The 20,748-nt window shown below is 36.3% G+C and overlaps 1 protein-coding gene across 1 annotated transcript; it reads right to left on the reverse strand.

The window, feature by feature from the left end:
• Positions 1-1,422: 1,422 nt before the first annotated feature.
• On the reverse strand, positions 1,423-7,592 carry LOC135073670 (trypsin delta-like). Its single transcript, XM_063967819.1, has 6 exons — positions 7,235-7,592; positions 6,449-6,472; positions 6,099-6,246; positions 4,180-4,432; positions 2,411-2,566; positions 1,423-1,798 (listed from the first exon to the last, which is right to left on the reverse strand). The coding sequence occupies exons 1-6, from the start codon at positions 7,467-7,469 to the stop codon at positions 1,634-1,636; spliced, it is 981 nt and encodes a 326-aa protein (XP_063823889.1). The 5' UTR covers positions 7,470-7,592; the 3' UTR covers positions 1,423-1,633.
• Positions 7,593-20,748: the final 13,156 nt, after the last annotated feature.

Consider the following 20,748-nt stretch of genomic DNA (forward strand, 5'->3'; position numbering starts at 1 on the left):
CTACACGTATTTTTCACTTTTTCAAACTAATGAAAATTTAAAGAGACAAAGCGCCCCAAAGTTCATAAGAAGAGGCCCGTGACGTCAACGCTTGCTTAAAAATGCCGCACGTTGTGACGTCGTGCGCAACTTCAACGCACCATAACTATGTAATTATTTGTTAGATTGACAAATAAAATTATACGTGTCCAATATTTTTTGATATTAAACATTACGGACTAAAAAAAATTTTTTAGGCAACTAGCCTATTGACTCTTATTTATGTTAATTACGTATTACAAAATGACTTTGGTTTACTTACACTCAAAATTGTTTTTAGATGAATGAGGTTCTAATGTTACTCGGCTTAGTTACTAGCTTTAATTATATTATTGTTATATTATTTTAGGTCAATACAAGTGTAGATAATAATTATTTTATTTTCCAGTGTTGTGAATATGTAAGATCATGATTAGGTAGGAATTTTGTTGTTTTTGTGAATAAAGTTGTAAATGCCATGAAGGTAAGTGATGTAGGTTATTTTTATATTTTATTAAGTACAATTATTTATTTTTAAGGGCACTTGTAGACCAATTGACGATTGTAAATGTTGTGGAAAGTGAAAAACCTTAAAAACCTAACCCAGTAAAATCCTAAATCAATTCAGGCAAAATAATACTTTATTTATGGACTAGGGTTGTAATAAAAATACCTACTTATTGGGTTTCTTTAATACATACCATTACTTATGTTGAAAATTAAAAAGAAAAAGATTAATTTTAGATGATATTATTCAAATTGTATGAGCTTTTGTTATTGTTAATACACAATAGTTAGTAGTGAATTTAAAAGTAGCTAGACAAACTTATAGTTGAATCACATACTTTTTATTTACCTGAATATTTATCATTCACAGGGTAATTTATTGTTTGTTGTAGTTATGTAGATAATTTCTGTTATTTATAATCTTTTTTATTATAATTTTATTTAAACAGTTTTTTTTTCTATTATGCATACATTTATAATATTGTTATTTTTCTTTTGAGAATAATAAAAATACTTTGGGATTAAGGTATTATTATCTAGATATTATAAAGTTATTATTTTCATTACTTGGAATAAAATGTTAATTTCTATTGGTATTAAAGTGTTTTATTAATGAATTGGGTCAAACGTATGAGTTTAAAACCTTTAATTGAAGTCATTATGAATATGTATTATTAACTGAATGTAGGTAGTTTTTTGTATTTAAAACTGGTGATGGTGAATTAGATCATCTTCCTAATGGTCCAGTGGCTACAGTGTAGGTAATGCATGAGTTTGAATCCTGAAACTGGTCAGATTTATTTTTGTTATTTAATTTTGTTGGTGCTCTTAGGTGTTGGTCATATAAATCCTCTCACAACAGCTGGAAAATCTCGAACATGGGAGAAGAGAGTAAGCTCCACATGAAAATACTTTATTTATCGTAGTTTTAAATGTTCTGCACAAACACACATAAATACTACACAACTAACGAATGAATATGCAATTTCGAAAAGGGCACTGTAAGCAAATTAAAATTCTGTAATTCATCAGAAACACGCCTAATAGTGTTCAAACATATTATGTCGTTCTCGAAAATGCATATTACCCAATTGCAATAAAGCCTTCGTCATGTGTCGGGCTTCCTAGTGATGTGTTGATGCACCCAGTCCCAGATGATGTGGTGCGAGAGACGCGTATAAACGCCGGGAAAGTTCCCGCGCGCGCAGCCAAGGCCCCAAGACACCACGCCGATCAGCACGCCGTCGCTTACGATAGGCCCGCCGCTGTCACCCTGGTAAAAAGTTCAAATTCTTAACCCACCAGACGTCCATTGCTGGATAAAGGATTCCCTCAAGGTTTCGCAAAGCAGTCGGTCCTGCGGACTCCTGTGCCGCTTGCATCCAGGAGTATTCGTACCCTGTACAAGGCATTTAAATTCTAAGCCGACAGACGTCCATTGCTGGATAAAGGATTCTCACAAGGATTTGCATAGCAGTCGTTCTTGAGTCGCCTGCATCCAGGAGTTTTCATGCCCTGCATAAGGCAGTTAATGGGCCATCGACTGAGAGGACTGGTCCGTGGTAGCTACTCGAGAACTTTCTGCCCTATGGCTATCATTCTACGAGGCACGTGCTTCGCCCACCATCTACTTTCTTATCTTCAAGACTTCTAAGTAAGTGGTAGGTATGTTCTAGACAAGCGGTCCAAAATAAAAATAGTCACAGCGGGGGTGTGACCCAGTTACCTAAAATAACTTCAAGTCACGTAAGCAAAATGTTACCTACCTACAACATTGTCTACAACCTTCGCGGCTTATGTTCCTTTCGTTCTCGATCAAATCAAAATTCACCAGAGATTCTCATCGTTTTACTCATAACCCACAATTTCTAAAAGCTTTACTTACCTGGCAAGCGTCAGGCGAAGGCTGCGTGAAGGAGCCCGCACAGAACATGGATGGCGGGTCGATGGCCTTGCGGTCCAGCCCCGAGTGCTTGCACAGCTTCATGGCCACCGTCTTGATGGTGGACGACTGGAGGTACGTCGCGCTTGGACCCCCTTCCTGATAGAAATAAAGAAAAGACACAATTTCGTAAAGTCCACCGAATGTTTTAAAACAGTCAGCATAATGATAATCGAGCAGCTAAGGATTTGACTAGGAAGCTTAAGTCAAGTTACCCCTATGAAAACAAAATTCCTGTTATGTGTTACCTACCTACGGGCATGTATATTAATGTTTTTTCCTAATTCTAAAAGGGAAGACGACTCTATACATCGGAAGGTTTGATGGAGCTGCCTATCTATGATAGGGGAGACCTAGGAGAGTTGTGACAGAGGTGAGTTGTGACAAGGACGATATCTCCTTACTTAATATAGTTAGGAAGCTGGTAAAAACGCTGGTTTGTCGCATTTAAGACGCTCTTCTTGACTAAGTACCTGCGGGCGGCGCATGAGGCACGGTTACGTAAATATGACGTCTGTGTACAAAAAAATGCGAAAAGTAAGTTTTTCTTCAAAATTTTATTTCAATTTATATCATGTTGTAGTATATGTGCACTGTTGTGTTATTTTTTCTCAAGTTGCATGGTTATTCAGGTCTCAAAATGTAGCACTGATCTTTTGTGTGCGCATGGTGTTTAGAAAATAAAAATTATTATTCGAACCAAGTCGTCATTTTAAACACCTAGGAAAGTTGTGACAGGCTGTCACAACTCTCCTAGCTTACTGAATTTTTCTGATGGGCCATTTCCACGATGTTTTTAGACTTTTTTTTTGTGTGTTAGTAGGTTCATAATTTGTATAATTGCATGCTGCTACTCTTTTGATTCAGAATGCCTAATAACTATACATGAAAGCCTTATAGAGGAACTGTTTGCTAAAGTCGAAATCTAGGACCTTATGGCTTATGAACTTATGACTGGCTTATGAAGTGATAAGGTTAAAGGGTTAAAGTTATGAGATATGCTGCGACCTCTTACAATCTAAACTTGTCAAGATATATTAAGAAGAAAGAGGCTTATCAAGTAAATCCAGAAGGCGATGCTCCGTCTATGGATTTTACCACCGCGACTATTTTATTTTTACAGAAGAGGAAGAAAATATATCTATAATATTAGCTAAAAAATATAATTTTAAAAAATACAGTGTCGTGGGAGAAAAATGAAAGCTGGAGAAATGTGGCTCAATCTGTGTAACGACATCCTATAACTATTGGTTTTAATTGGTACTTAAGGATGATTAAAGTACTTTTTTGGTAAAAAAATCATATTTCATTGAGTATTATGGTATTTTGTAGTATGGTTTTTTCTAATAGATGGAATACAATGCTGTCACAACTCACCTCGGTACCTGTCACAACTTACCTCGGTGCTAGGAGAGTTGTGACAGAGGGAGTGGTCTAAGATTTTGGTGATTTTCTTAGAAACCCCAATACTTTAGTTAACTTTGGTGATTGTTTTGAAAACAGAAGGAACGGCGCTACATTAATTTGTATGATTCTTAGCTGTGGAATGTTTTTTGAGCGAGATATGGCCTCTAAAGTAAAAATTGTCACAACTCTCCTAGGTCTCCCCTACCTAGTCATAAAGCTTGGATGGTAGGTATTTACAGCTCACACAAAAATAAAAGAGAACGTATTAATGTAAGACCTTCTGACTTTTCTCAGGGTTCAATTACCTTCAACTTCCCCCATCCAGAAACAATAGCCGGCACATCAGCCGGCAGCCTGGCTTCCCTCGCCACCAGCTTGATCGGCAGCACCCTCTCGGAGAAGCGGAGCGGTGAGTACAGTCGCACCAGCCCCACGTCGTTGATCTTGGTCTTGCTGACGTAGCGTGGGTGCACGAAGCACTCTTTGACGTCATACATCTCGCCCCCATGCGTCTTCCATGAGGAACCCAGGCGGACGCTCAGTTCGCTTGAGCGGGCCCTGAAAAAGATTTGACTAAGGAGTGCATACTTTCACCGGTTCATTTATTTAAATGAAAAAATAGCACCGAATGAACCAGTTATATGGCTTCAAAGATATTATTCGCACAGTTTTAAGTTCCTAAACTTCATCAAAAAGCGTGATTTAGACTTATTTCATAACCAGTCTTTGTAAACAGATCTCCCTACTAGATAGATAGTAGGTAAGTAGGTATCACCATAGTTTCGAATCCCCAATAGCGTAACTTCAAATCAACCGCGTTCCAAACATGCGCCGAGCAGCGAAGCATTTCAGCACACCAATCGCTCTCGTGTTGAATAAATCCGGCGGGCATCGCGACACTCTTTATGGGGCCCCTCGTGAACGCCTCCCGCGTTCCTTTCACAATTTCAATTTATCCTTCGCCTCGGATTGTGTTTTTTCGAATGCAAAGCAGCGATCGCCTCTGGGGCGACTCGCTACGTGACGCCGGCGGTGCCCCCAAACGTGTGGATTCTTGAATATGTAATGATTCCGTATTGACATGGGAATCTATCGTCTACTTTTTCAGGGAATCTTATTTTAGGCACATTTTCTTTTGCCAATTCCCTGGATGTTGTCATTTTAAATCGGCATTGCTGCTACGAACATATTCGTAGCTACGATTCCCTCTACAGAGAATTTCAGGTGTTGCAGAATTAAGCTAACATTTGGACTTGAATAGGCCATTTACTTTATGTGGTATTGCTGTGGTAACCAGCGGCCGTAAGAGCTGAGTGTACACACGGAGCAATTCCCATTACCCACAGCCCGATGAATAAAGCCAACACACGTGACCAACACTTATGATACTCGTAACCTATGACGTTTCGAAGTTACGTAAGCTGAGCGTGCGTTTGCAAATAATGCATGCAGATTTTTATTATTGTAGGTAGATAGGAACTACCTAGGTAACGCAACTGCCACTATTATAGCATATTTAGAGCCAAAAACATGTGACTTGATTTTCTACCACTCAACAAGAGTCAAGGCCGAATTAATCATTGACAATACAATGTAGAAGTAAAAAGAACTAGCTGTTCTCGCCACCCCGTGGGCAATCGCAGCGTAGCGCCGCATGTATCGACGCTCTCGGAGTTACGACGGCTCTCAAGAAATTTATAGTCCTTCCCGGAAAGCGATATGTCCGAGGCCTCGCTCCAATATTCCTGTATTAGATAGCCGCTCGGCCCTATGTCTCCCGAATGTCCGCAACTAGAGTTTTGTATCAGCGTTTGTTTTGATTTTCTTGTCAATGTTCTTTGATATATTTTCTTGGACGTTACGTAGTTTGCGATCCTAAAATTGGTTAAATACTGAAAAATATGAAAAATCTTGTGTGGAAATCATCGGGGAAGGTTTATGTTCAGCAGTAGACATCCTGTGACTGAAATTATGACGAGGATGTAAGTATAAACTAGTGCTAACGTGCTTAATTCAAAGTTAGTAAAAATTGCATTCAATACTTAACGGCAAAGGTCAAGAAGAGTCAGTACAATAGGGTCTATTCCACTTTGATCACCTGGATTTGATCACCCGGGTGATCAAAGTGGACTCATGGCGACACTTTGGTGTCCTTTGATTACCCATCACCCGTGATCGAAGTGGAATAGACCTACAATAGGAATCGTCGGACCATATTAAGTACCTCAAGAGACAGTGGGCAGCAGTGAGCAGCCACAGGTCGGTGATGACGGAGCCCCCGCAAATGGGATAGGTCTTCTCCCGCAGGGACACCTGCCACGGGACTGCTGCTATCGACGTGTTGCGCCCTGACACTATGCGCCTGGTAGAGCCTGTGTAAATCAAACCAATGGATACCTAAGTATCTTGAAGGTAGATCTTGTAATTAAAAAACAAACACATGCATGAGCCTCTATTGAGAAAAAGCAAAACAGGTAAGCCACCTTCTCTTGCACTGTGTCAACACCTAATGATGGCATGACATTTTCATAAAATATCTAGGTTAGGTATTATTATACTGAAAACTTGAATTACCTCTTCGATTCTGCGGCGCGCTTTCTGAAAAGAACAATGTACCTATATATTGGTGTGCATAAATACGGCGTGACAAACGCCGGCAGTGATCCCGCCTCGCGTTTAGGCTTTGTGGATCTCCTATTTACATTTATGCCCGCAGTTTATCACGCTGTAGCAATGTTTACATTAGTAGAATGTTCCAATATGCTGCATCCGCGTTTTATGCCACGCGCCGCGGCCGTTGATTTTTGTTACCAGGTACTTAGGCTGTTCTGTAGTTAACTTATGAGCATTTGAGTGTTGCTATAATTTATGAATAACCTGAAAATACTCGTACGATGAAAGTGGTATTACTGATATAATCGGTATGTAATACGAGTAGGTACCTATTCATTTATCTAATCTTGTTATTTTAATGCTAAAGCTATGCCTACGTACAGTTAGCAGTGCTACGTACATTATTTTTCTCTCTATTGCCGAAATCATGGGAATATTATTTTTATTAATTAAATATCCACACAGTAAGAAGGACATAAAAATGATCCAAGACGCCCATAAAATTATTACCAACGACGCAATAAGTTCCTCCGACATACTTAATCTAGATTATTATTTCCAAGAGATTTTCTTTTACTGAAGGAAAGGATAAATCTGTTCAATTATGGAGATACTTAGCTGTTTAAATACGCATTAGTAGAGACAAGTTAAAGAAATTTTGAATACGGCACAAAATTGTTTGCTGATGAAGTTAATTTTCAAATGACCGACTTTTTTTTTCAAAGCAAAAATCTTTAGGTTATTTACCTAACAGTTTTGAGAGCAAGCATTTGTACATCGTTTTGTACTTTTCTTGAACACGCGTTTGGTTTAAGAATTTCAATATCTCATGTTTGTGTCGCTCCGCCTCCCCCGCTAAATCCGAATAGTCTATGTCTGCCGCTTTCCCGGCGTTTATCACTTCAGTGTCTTCGCCACAGACGCTAATAAACAACAAAAACAATATTCCACGGAACATCGCGACTTCGAAAGCAAGTTTCATTTAAACTTAGTTGATTTGGCAACGTGAAAGGAAACTTGGACACGTCCCGAATATGGACAATTCCCTTCGTAACATTGCGACTGTACGTTACTTAGTTTTAGACCGATAATACTGACTTTCTGGTTCTGGTTACCACGTATGTTCAAGCAGGCAGACATAAAGTGTAACGACCGTGAAATTGCTAGAACTTTATGGAGTGCATTGAAAAGTTATACGCAACGCCATCGTACGTACCGAAGTACGCTATTACACTGTTTTCTTCATAGCTAAAACGTTTAAACGAGACTTGTTGCTATTAAGTTTTAGGAGGCGCTAAATTGTAAGTTTATTTTTATTATGCGGGTAGGAAATAAAATTTAAAGTGAAATTCTATCCCTTTGATCGTCTCTCTATACTCGTAGAATAGACATAAAATATTAATCACGGTTATGAATTGTCAAAAAGGTCTTAAAGTTTCATTTGAAAAGGGTGCGAAGTTCAGTATTGCCTCAGGGTCTTGTTTTGGGATTTTAAAACTTGGAAAATCCGCTGTAGGATCGTACTAACGAGTTTTGCTCCAGGTGGCATTCGTCCCGGGTCGGCCAATCTGTAATTAAATTTATTTCATTTGAGCAAGTTCGCGTTTGTTTGAAAGACTCCGTGACGCGAGTGGACAAGAAAAAGCTTTCATGGACGGACTTGTTTTCTTTGTGTTTCATTGAAATTATTTGTTTGTGTCTGCAGCTGGTGGGAGAACTTTAGGGTTCTTGTATTTCAAAGTAGGTTAATGTAAAGTTATAATTATTGAATCTTTTAACTTAGTTTTCCAAGCTTTTTATTTATTTTACTTGTTTTGCTTTTCATGGAGCAGTAAGGTAAACGGCTACTAGTTCGTGATAGTACGTAAGTTCGTAAGTTTTTTTTCTAGCTCAAATAATAAGCAAATGGAATATTATTTATAAAAATTCTTTATTACTACAAAAACTCTATTATTTAAGCTATCTAAAAAACCAAGTACCAACATTGTGGCGCCAAAAATGAGAGCAATACGAAGCTTCAAACTCTCAGAGAGCCAAAAACAGCCGTGCGGCGTGAAAATGTTGCTCTCACCGTAAGGTTAGCGCTCCAACTTCTTAAGCTTATAGAAAGGCGAAGAAACGTCCATTTGCATAAAACTTGCAATAGTGGTTTCATGTGTTCCTTGACAATTGATTTGGCTTAGAAAAAAGTTATATGAAAACGTAGAATTCCTTTAAAATTGCGATTAATTGACTCACGAAATAGCGTACATATTATTTTTCGGGTGTCCCCTGTTTCGTGATACTACCGAATCAAGGATATTATGGATAATATTTTGATGCTTGGTTTTTAAATAATTATTTATGATAATTGAAATATAAGTTATGAAACAAATAATACATTTATTTAAGTTTCTCATGATCTAAATTCGTTATATGTTTCGTTCACTAGAATTTATATGACACGGGTTTGAAGTTCACATAAATGACCAATTTTAAGATAAATTAGCATAAGTACTACCAGCGTAATTTTGGTTTTAATTCGATTCGTCTTATTTATCTTGGTTTATTTGTATTTTATATGGGATAGATAATAGTTAATTGACACAATTTGAAAATAATCCATGAATTTTACTTGGGGAATTGGAATAATCAGTATCACGAAACAAGGAACCGTAATTATTGTTACTTTTTCCCAAGTTCGTGATATATAAATGTATAGTATTAGGTACTTGTATGACACATAACATCAAAGAAATCGACATACTTTTTAGTTTTTAATACTTACCTACCTAAGTAATAAATTAATTAATTTTTATTATGAGTCATTGGCGTATATGGGGTTATTTTCAGGGGGGGACTACCCTCACTTGAAGCAGCTCCAGGTGTGGGGGGTAATACCCCCCCCCTCATTTTTTAGACTTGTATGAATATTTTCACATATCGTTAAAAATAAAAAAATTAAATCTTATGGGTACGAAGGGGGGGGGGGGGGGGTAAGGCCCCCTACATTTCTGATGGTTATATAAATATTTTCACATATTGTTAGAATAATAAATCAAAACTTTATAATAAGGTACGTACCTAGCTAGACAGACTCACATTATTTCTCATGAATATTTCAGGTAAGTAATATCGTCAATTTCACAGAATTATTTTATTCTAAATGACATTGGGAACTTTTTGCCCCACTTTTCGAAAAGAAGCGGACACAAACGAAACCTATCACAGATGATACATACTAATATCCAATGAATTTCCGTGCATTTTTTTTTTCTCTCTTATATGGGAATATTGAGAAAATGAAGTTTTAATATTTTATTTTATTTTACATTTAGGTAACATTTTTGACGACCTCCGTGGCGGAGAGGCGCACACACCGGTTTTCAAGGTGTGCCGGGCCAATCCTGAGGTCCCGGGTTCGATTCCCGGCCGGGACAATATAGAAAACGATCTTTTCACATTGTCTCTGGTTTGGGTGTGTTGTGGTACTTGTGGTTCGTCGTTCCCGATTTCCATAACACAAATGCCTTAGCTACTTATTTTGGGTTGGAGTAATATATGAGATGTTGTCTAATATTAATTTAAGTATTTATAATATTTTATTTATTTATATTATTTTATTTATATTTTTTATTTATTTATATTATTTTATTTACTTTTATTGGTTACTCTGCAATGCCAAACAACATAACATGTAAAAATATCAAATCATTTTAGACAAATATATTTTCAACTTAGACTCGTCATATCTCAGAATTCCCATATCTCACAACATAGCGCTTTAAGTGAATATACCTACAAGTATAAAGCTTTGAAATAAAATACGTTTCATCTTTGTCCGCCGTGGGGCATTTTCTCATATTAAAGTTCCCAATGTCCTTTATACTATCGTTTTTAAATTTATTAAACCCTTAATCATTATTAAAATATCCTAACTCGATGCGTAAAACTTTATCCCGAAATAGGGGACATGAGTTCACGAACTTAGAAACAGAGCAAAATTTTATCACGAAACAGGATCCAAACAAGAGGTCCGCAGAACAATTAATATTAAAAAAAGTTCAAACAATATAACTATAATTTATGTATTAAGTTACTGTCAAAAGACCAAAGTTACTGATATCATGCTTGGTTATTTTTAAATAAATTGTTAAAGTCGTAAGAGCCTTAATATACCGAAGTAGGGGGCACTTACCTTATTCTGTTTACCACAGATTATAAATATTATTAGAAAATCTATGGAAAATAGAAAGCGGTATAAATTTTATGACCTTTGCCTCTTAGAAAAAAAAGAAAGTCAATATTTATTGCTTGTGGAAAATGGCGTGTGTGTTTACAATTAATTAATCTATTAATTATTAATTAAAACGCTGTGATTATCTAAGTACATGTTCAGTGAGTTAACTTTAGGGTTAATCTAGTAAAGATTTTCTTGTAAAATGAAATTGTTAATCATTGTTGTCATTAGTGAAAATATTAAATGGAAAAGTTGGGTGCTGTATCAAGACTCGGGAGAAAGAAAATGTCAATAAGGTACCTACTTAATTAAATGTTTTTAAGTGTTGTTAGAGCTTTATGCCAGAGTGTGTTCTATTAAATTATTTACTTCATTGTTAAAAGTAAATTTTATTTTTAACAAATTGTAAAAAGTTTGATAATGAATGTCAAAGATTTACGTAGGTTTTTTTCTGCCTGGATAACAGCACAGTTAACAGCGTGATGTTTTCGCTGGAACGGAGCGTATCTACCTACATACAATAGCCTACAATTTTCTTGCTCCATTTGTATGTACATAGTGAAAATCATCGACGGTTTAGTTGTTTAAGTGTGAAAACATTACCGTAAGATATCTCGCAGTTCAATATTCATTGCATTATGTTCGTTAGTAAGTAAGTATGTATATTTTAATGCATTTAATAGTTGATTCGAGTGGGCTTTTTAGACAACCGAGATAATAAGCCGACACCTGAAAGCTCGTAATTTGCAAGCTTCTTTGTCGTAAAACAGAACGCGAACGCGCGATACCAAGAAGTTGTTAGGGCGACAAGTCCCCGCAACACCTACTTCGCAGGTCCACAATGACTGGGCTGGGACCAACTTGATAAGCACATCTTATTTTTAAGCGAAAAGTTGAATATTTTTAATTGAGAGCAAGACAAGCAGATTATTATTAACTAAGTGTTCTTTACAGGGCCATGAAACACGCCGAAAATACGCAGTCATCCGCTGAGAACTTCAAGTTTCATGGTAAGTTTATTTTACTAATTTTCTAGTTGTTTAACAATTTTGTAATACGCGTTGTACCTACCTTACCACGTGATGTGTGCTTGTAGAGAGCACATTTTTCTATAGAATTGTGTAGGGTCTTGTTAACTAATTAATTTCTACTTGAATAAAAATCTGAAAATTAAAACCACCTTTAAGTGGTTTCATAACCGTGAGCCCCACCACATTATTTGTATTTCGCAAATTCGTTAAAAAAGGCGAGATCGGTGCATTAATACGAACCTAAGTGTGGAACGCCGTCGAAATTTCCGTCGAGCAAACTTTGCACTCACTAACACTTCTTATTAGTATTCGCCGAGTATCGACCTAATTATAACTTCCGCAAGAGGGCGCTTTGATTCTTTTTATTGCCTAATGAATTTATAATACGCACCGCAATTTGGCGGAACTTCGGTATATCTTGACGACATTGTGCTAGCCACTTAACGTGGCGATTGTAATTCCAAGTTGTATTACATTGTTTGCTTATTCATGTTTGATTAACTTTTTGTGTTCATTTTAACTTTGTAAAGAAATTACAAACTTGCCGGTTGTAGGGATTGTCGTTAAATGGCTATAAAGATTGTATTTTAACTCGCATTTTAGTACAAAAACGTTTATTATTTTATGAATAAATTATGACGAGCCGTCTGTGCCTTTGAAAGTGCAAGTAGCTCGCAGCTCAACTTTAGTGTATTTCGGTTCATATCGGCGTTTTAGTTTCTGTTATGATTTTTATTTTACATAAAGTCACAAAATTTCATTACAAAAGCTCTTTAAAGGCTATTTAGAGTGAAGGAGCGTATGGCTGAGAGCTGTAAGAATGCATGTGTACGTAATATTGTGTAGTAAATAATACCTGCTAGGTTTTACAGAAATTCGACTTTACAAGCTTTTATTTACCCAACGCGTCCCCAAAATGAAGTGGAACGGAATGTTCCCGCGGAGGTAATTATAAGTTGCGCGATCCGAGACAAATGAGTCAACAATTCACTTCGCGCTTTAATTAGATGCTCGACTTTAGCCCGGACTGAGTTCACCAAGTTGCGGCTGAGGGATGTGGTGGCCACACGATGTGTTATTGCAGGCTATAGGCTTCAAGCGTACCCAGAACGACACCACGAGGACGCTCAGTACTCACAGCAGGACTTAGAGCACTTTCACGTGCTTTCACATTTAGGCGATTTAGCAGCACGACAATCACGCGCAAGACGCGCTGCCGAAAATTTCATACTATGTGACTGCTGATGCCTCCCTTCACATTACAAAAACGCCGCTGCCGCGCTGCTGTCGCGCTACTAACGCCCTAATGTGAAAGCGCTCTTAGTAGGGCTCTCTAAGGCTATTGGAATATTTTCAATTCTTGCTGTTGTCGCTGTCACTCTAGACAGAATTTTGCTGAAATGAGAGGAATAGACTTAATAGACAAAACTGAAATTGCGTTAGCTATGCTGGCCTCAAAAAATATGATCAATAAAAAACTAACTCTACTATTAGTTGCCAAAGTGCGCCTTGGAGCTTTTCTCTTCAAATCCTGATTGAAGTTTGTACGTTTCTTCATTTCGGTTTCAACGGGAGCGACATTAGTGTCTTTGTTTCCGTATGCTCATCGAAGTGCTACTGTCACTTTCAAGTTTTGATATTTTTTTAATTTTTTATGTAACTGTAATTATTTCGCTCAGTTCATATCCACCCTACGCTAGTGGAGGTAAGTTTCGAGCGGCAAAAGTTTGTATGTTTTAAATCGGGCTGAATTAACAATTTAGCGGTCGCCATGCAGATGAGCCCAACCCCGAATCCCGGCCAATCCCGGAGCCCCGACACTTCCGGGATTTTTTCCGTTGCCTGTGATAACATTTAATGAGCTTGCAGCCGCTTTGAGGATTATAAAACGGGATTAGTACTTAACTACTTCTTTTTGGCTCGAGGAGAGGGTATTTGGCAGAGTCAAAGGAAGGCGGCAGAAATTCAGAGCTAGTACAAGCATAATAATATGTTTTTATGTATATGTTATTGTATAGAATAAAACGAACTAAAACTGTGATTGAATAATAATTTGATACTTTTATACTTCACCTGGGTGGTTACACAATAATTTAGATTCTAATGAAGACTTTGGAAAACAATCTAGGCAAAAGCCGTCTTCGAGTGAGATGGTATGGAAAGCAAGCCAATATTGTATAAAAATATAATGAGACAAGTCACAAAGACAGCAAGTCTCTGCGCAACCTCCGTTTTTGTCGCGCTAGGGCCCTCAGCGCGAGAGGCGAGCTAGTTACGCGCTAAGAGCCTCTGACTCTGACCTAGTATTACTACGACTTATTCCTCTCAGTATATTGTATATTTCAGATTGAATTCTGAAAGGGCGATGGATTATGAAGGTTATGCGTCTGAATAGGGAGAAAAATAAAACAGACTGGGTTGTTTGTTCTCTGTTTGTAGCCTGTAGTTTATGAGACGGACTTGTACAAACAGCGGCAGCGTGTACTGATGGCGGTTCTAGAACTGAGTTGGAACTCCCCGCGCGGGTGTGCGCACGAGCGCACGCACTATACTTGGCTCCGTCGATAATTGTTGTTTAAAGCGATTCAAAGTGAATATTTCAACCTACAAATTGTATACATCAATTCCTCACAAAAAACTATAAAGACAGTGCTATTTTGTTTAAACAAACATTACGCTTTTAGTGGTTTAAAACAGTGCAAAGATACTAAACAAACAGTGATACGTTGTGTGTGTGACTCATCAAGTGCTCGTTTTCGAAACAAATTGCCTTATATGGTCACGAAAGTCGACCAAAGCAAAGTTTACCACGACAATATAAGCAAACTTTTCGTCGATGACGTCATGTGTCAGCGTAGCTCCGTGATTGTGGTGTTGGAAAGTTTAAGCGCGGTGGCCCAATATTGAGGGTTCGAATCTCACTGCGGCGAACATTTTTTACTTTTTTATTATTTTTTTTGCTTTTTTGTTTTGATTTTTTTATTTCATAACATATCAGCAAAATGACTGGGAAATGCGGCAAATGCTCAAAAAATCTACCAAGAAAGCAATATTTGACATGTTCAGTATGCGGTATCAGCTACGACATCGACTGTGCAGGTGCGGAGAAGCGTTTTTTTATAATGAATGACGAACATAAAATACGATGGAAATGTCTTCCTTGCACGCAACCTACAAGTTCAAAAATAAACATGTCTACTCCTAACACTGAGAACGTTACTGTTAGAAAGAAGGACATCATCAACGTTTCAACATCAAACTCTTTTGATTCACTGACTGAAACTTTATTGGATGATGATTATGATGATGATGACAACTCAAGATTGAACAGAAGTTGCCCAGAGTTATCGACAGTCAGGCCAGAAGACCTGGAAGAGCTAAAGCTAAAGATATTAAGCTTACAATCAAAGTTAGACATTGCAGAGAGGGAAATAGAAAATCTTGTTTCGGAAAATACCTATTTAACAGAAAAACTAGCTAAAAACGAAACAAATATACATCGACTAAAGCTAGTGTCCAGCTCTAGCAAGAAATCCTGTAAAAATCGGAAAAAAATGTCTGATTTAAAATTGTCATCAAGTACAAATCGAGCTTCTGGTGAGAAGCGGAAGGAAACCTCTGAATTAAGACACTCACTAGCTGCAAACCAAAGTTTTGAAGGTTTAAATATACCTAAAACAGATTCTAATAAATCGGAAAGAAACGAACATCTATCAAAAGAAACTAAATCTAAAAAGAAGAACATATATATCCTGGGAGATCAACAAGTACGTGGTTTAGCGTTGAAATTGTTGGAGTCACGCTTTGGACGGTGGAACGATGCGTATAACGTTATCAGTCTTATCAAGCCTCAAGCCCAAAGCAGCGATATCTTACAAAGTTTCAAGGTTTTGTCTGACAATGTTAATAATGATGATATTATAGTTTTGTCTATAGGATCTAACGACACAGACCCTTATTTGTTATTTCATAATGTATGCAACACTTTATGTAAATTTAATAATTGTAAAGTTTTTGTGATAAATGTGTCAAAAAATCGGCATCTAAATGTAAATAGATTAAATAATGAACTTTTTATGTTGATAAGTAAATATGACAATTGCACATATATAGATGCTAATAAAAGTAATTACGAAAATTATAAATCATATTTGCAAAAGCTGACATTTAAAATAAATATTGAAATTGATTTTATAAAGTATAAGAGGGACTTTATAGATGGTATAAAAATGCGTTTAGGTAATAACATAACGTATATCAGTAGGCGCATACCTAATGTATCTTGTAGCAGTGGCATCAACATAATTTCTATGTGTAATTCGCCTGACAAAAATGTAAACAAACCGGAAACTGAAACTGATTCACAAAAATCACCTCAAAGAACACAAACACAATCAAATGATAACATAATTTTTTTTTCGATCATAACAACTTTACAATTTTACATCAAAATATAGCCGGCCTTCTAAATAAAATAGATAATTTTATAGTAGCGCTAGAAGAACTAAAAAGTAAAAATATGGACATACAAGTACTATGCCTATCTGAAACATTTGTACAAAGTGGTGACGAAGTAGTTCTTAAATTACCGAATCATAAATTAGCTGCATTCTTCTCTCGGTGTAATCAGAAAAGAGGCGGTTCTATGATATTAGTAAATAAAGAATTTGACTTTAAAATTATAAACATCTGTAAAGAACTATCACTATCTAAGACTTTTGAATGTTGTGGTGTACAAATACCATTATATAAATTAGTCATTGTCAATATTTACAGAACCCCTGACTCTAATGTAGATTTATTTTTGACAAGACTTCAAGAGCTGTTGCACAATTTAATGAAAAACAAATTTAAAAACAAAATAATTCTGACAGGTGATTGGAATATAAATTTATTAAAGGACAATAATACAACAAGAAATTTGACAAGCATACTCAAAAATTTTAACTTGAAATCACACATAAATACTGCAACTCGTCAACGAGCATGTTTGGATTTAATTATAAGCAATATTCGTAAGGTTCAACCAGATCTACATATACTTGGTCTGTCCGATCATGAATCAGCTCAGACGATAACATTTAAACTAAAACGAATAAAAAAAGAATACACTATACAGAAAACGGACTGTAGCAAAGAAAATATTGATAAATTTGTTTCCTGTATATCCGCTTTATCATTTAATGAAGTATATAGTAATGACAATGCTAATTTAGCTTTTAATGAATTGCATAATCTATTTCAACTATTCAATAAACTCTGTTTTCCAAAAAGTTTAGTAAAAATTCGAAACAAATTTATACATCAGAAATGGCTCAGTAAAGGAATCAAATTAGCGTGTAAAAAGAAACGGGTGTTATATATTAAGTATACTAGAAGTAAAAATGCTCAAAGGATTGACAATAAATATAAATATAAAAAATATAGCCAAATTCTTAAAAAGTGTATTTTTAAAGCTCAAAAGTTACAAAATCAAAAAACTATAAATGAAGCTTCTAATAAGTGTAAAGCGACATGGAATATTATAAATGAAAATAATTTATATAATGACCCAGGAAATTATTGCATTGACATAATAAAGAAAAATGACATAGAATATAATGACCCTAATATAATATGTGACATTTTTAATAATTATTTCATTGATATGACTAACTCAATAGATGATAATTTAAATTCTAATTTAATTGACATTCCATTTAATAATAAATCAATATTCTTAACTCCGACTAATGAAATCGAAATACAATCCATTATTAACTCCTTAAAAAATACCAATGCTGTGGGTCATGACGACATAAATACTCGTATCATAAAGTTATGTGCTAGGTACATAAGCCGCCCCCTCGCCTATGTAATTAATTTATCGATAGAGCAAGGTTACTTTCCGGACATCCTAAAGTTTTCTATTGTTAAACCACTATTTAAGAAAGGGGATAAGTATGAAATGAACAATTATAGACCAATAACACTAATACCAGTCTTTTCAAAAATTTATGAGAAAGTAATGCACAAACGTATATATAGCTTTATTTCCGCGAATAATATACTAAACGATAACCAGTATGGTTTTCGCAAGGGAAGCTCTACAACCTTAGCTTGTTACAATGTAATACACTTGATAACAGAAAGTATTAATAGTAGGATACCGATCGTTGCTTTATTTCTAGACATGAGCAAAGCATTCGATTTTGTTCCTCACAAGAGACTTCTAAGTAAGCTTAATAGATATGGTATTAGAGGTAATGCTTTCGATTGGTTGGAAAGTTATATTACGAATAGACAACAATGTACGGAAATAACAAATGTAAAGGACACTAAACGAACTACTTTCAGGTCTAAATATCGAATAAACGCCTGTGGAGTGCCACAAGGCAGTGTGCTAGGACCTCTACTGTTTTTACTATACATTAATGACCTGCCTAAGGTAACAAAACATACATGTTTCATGTTTGCAGACGATACCACTGTGTTGATAAAATGTAATGACCTAAACAAATTTAATGACGATATTAATGAAACCTTAAAGAGTCTGATAGAGTGGCTCCATTTAAACAACCTTAAAATAAACATTGAGAAGACAAACTTTGTTCAATTTTCTTCCTACAAGGCAAAACCATTAGATTTGTTGGTCCAATATGGTGGTGAAACTGTTGACATGAAAAACGATGTGAATTTTCTTGGCTTTACTATAGACAAAAATTGTAACTGGAAAGTACATATAGAAAAATTATGTAAAAAAATTAATAAATTTGTATACGCTTTACGACGTCTCAGTAATATTTCGTCTACCGAAACTGCTATTTCTGCGTATCATGGTTATGTGTCGTCCCTACTCAACTACGGTACTTTGTTATGGGGTAACTCAGTTGATATAAACAAAGTTTTCATAGCACAAAAAAAATGTATAAGGGCAATTTGCAGAGCACATTTTTTGGAGTCTTGTAAACCCTTATTCTTACAACTTAAAATTTTACCATTACCATGCTTGTACATAAAACAAATGTGTATATTTGTAAAACAAAACCCTCAATATTTTGTTACAAGAGGCCAATATAAAAATAAGCAAACGAGACACCAAAATAGAATAATGTTTCCTAGCATAAGACTGCAATTATTTAAACGAAGCCCCTATTGTATGGCTATTAAAATATATAATAAGTTGCCTGAATTTTTTAAACTGTTGCCACTAGAGTTGTTTAAAAAAAAGGTCCATATCTGGCTTTTGAATAAATGCTATTACTCAGTACAAGAATACTTTGACGACAAATTATTATGACTAACAGACTATTTAATTTTCTCGACTAGAATTATTTATTGTAAAGCATGTTAATATAATCCATTGTAATAATAATCCTGACATTCAAACGCTGTAATTTATTATTGTTATTTTGTACTTACATTTTTTTTTTTTCTCAATATTTGCATGACTAATTAAGTCAACATGTGGACATGCCAATTGTAATAATAATATCTTGTAAAACCATGTAAAAGCAAATAAATATTTCTGATTTCTGATTTCTGATTTCTGATTTCTGATTTCATAATACTTGACTTGACTTATGGTCCTATGTCCCCTAGATGGGGCAGAGGGCGTCCACAACAGTCCTCCATCTCGTTCGGTCTTGAGCTTCTCGCTTGATCTCGCTCCAGGTTTTGCCGATCTTCTTCGCCTCGTCCGCTACAGTGTGCCACCAAGTTTGCCTGGGTCGACCACGTTTGCGTTTTCCTTGGGGATTCCAATCCAGAGCCTGCTTAGGAATGTGATCGGGGTCCCTTCGGAGAGTGTGGCCAATCCAGTTCCACTTGCGGCGCTTGATCTGCTGGTCGATCGGAATTTCGTGGCAGCGTTCCAATAGCTCGACGTTGGAGATTTTCTCGGGCCAGTATATGCCGAGAATTCGGCGAAGGCATTTGATGAAGACCTGCAGCTGGTGCGAGATAACCTTGGTGACCTTCCACGTTTCACACCCATAGAGCAGAACGGATTTAAAGTTTTATAATAAGATGAGTATAAAAGTTACAAAGACAGCAAGTTTGGGTGCAACACCTCAGCCTTTGTCGCGCTAGGGCCCTCAGCGCGAGAGGCGAGCTAGTTAGGGCTGAGAGCCCTGACCTACTATTACTCGGCTCGGCCGCTGCTGTCGAGGGCTATTGTGCACTTTAGACTTGCATCGAGTGCTGTGCAGTATTGAAAGAAGAAGAATGAACTATTCTTTAGTTTGTCTATTATTTAGTTATTGTGGTTGTATAACGTGTTAAAATAGTTCCTTGTATAATTTATTAGCTTATACCTACATTACATAATTAGAGCTTTTAACTGTGCTTTTAATAATACTTTAATCGTATTTAATGATAAAGCTTACTTACCTTATCACATTTTTTACACCAAGGTCCACTGTAGGTTTCCATTCAATTTTCATGTGTCTGCAATCAATACCTACACCTACACCTCCACCTCAAATACATAAATAAACAACGAAAATAATTCCAAACGGTGATTCCACGACAAATCCTACTGACCGATTCGTTTGCGCTCTCCCATAAAAAATACGGCCTCATCTGTGAAGGTGGGTCGTAAAAAATGAAGACGTCCGCGCTCATTACAGTTGCCGGTGATTATCGGGGGGCCGATAATACTCAAAGGATGTTCCGAAATGGAGTTGTCTTGTTAGGAAAAAATGCCAAAAGTTCCGGGACCCGGCTAATTTGGCAGGCACGAGAGGCGCGGATAGAAACGGAATCATAAATATTTCATATCTCCACTTTGTTCTTCGCAATGTGCTTTCAGTAATACAGTTTTTTGATAAGGCTATAATATTGAGATTGGGAGGAAAGTTTAAATTCATGGATAGATTTTAATTTACGCTAACGCCTCGAGATAAAAAGCGGAAGAGTATAGTTAGTAGTTTCTTAGGATTACGATATGACCAGTTATGAACTTCAATTGACTGATAAATAGAGCAATTATTTTTGACTAGCGGCCGTCCGCGACTTCCCACGCGTGGATC

Source organism: Ostrinia nubilalis, chromosome 7 (assembly GCF_963855985.1).
Source record: "Ostrinia nubilalis chromosome 7, ilOstNubi1.1, whole genome shotgun sequence".
Lineage (NCBI taxonomy): Eukaryota > Metazoa > Arthropoda > Insecta > Lepidoptera > Crambidae > Ostrinia > Ostrinia nubilalis.

Coding starts and splice junctions, on each gene's coding strand:
- LOC135073670 (XM_063967819.1), bottom strand. CDS start 7,469: ATGAAACTTGCTTTCGAAGTCGCGATGTTCCGTGGAATATTGTTTTTG. Junction 4,433..6,098: donor GCTGCCCACTGTCTCTTGAG/GTACTTAATATG, acceptor AATCTTTTTCAG/GGCCCGCTCAAGCGAACTGA. Junction 1,799..2,410: donor CTTCGCCTGACGCTTGCCAG/GTAAGTAAAGCT, acceptor ACTTTTTACCAG/GGTGACAGCGGCGGGCCTAT.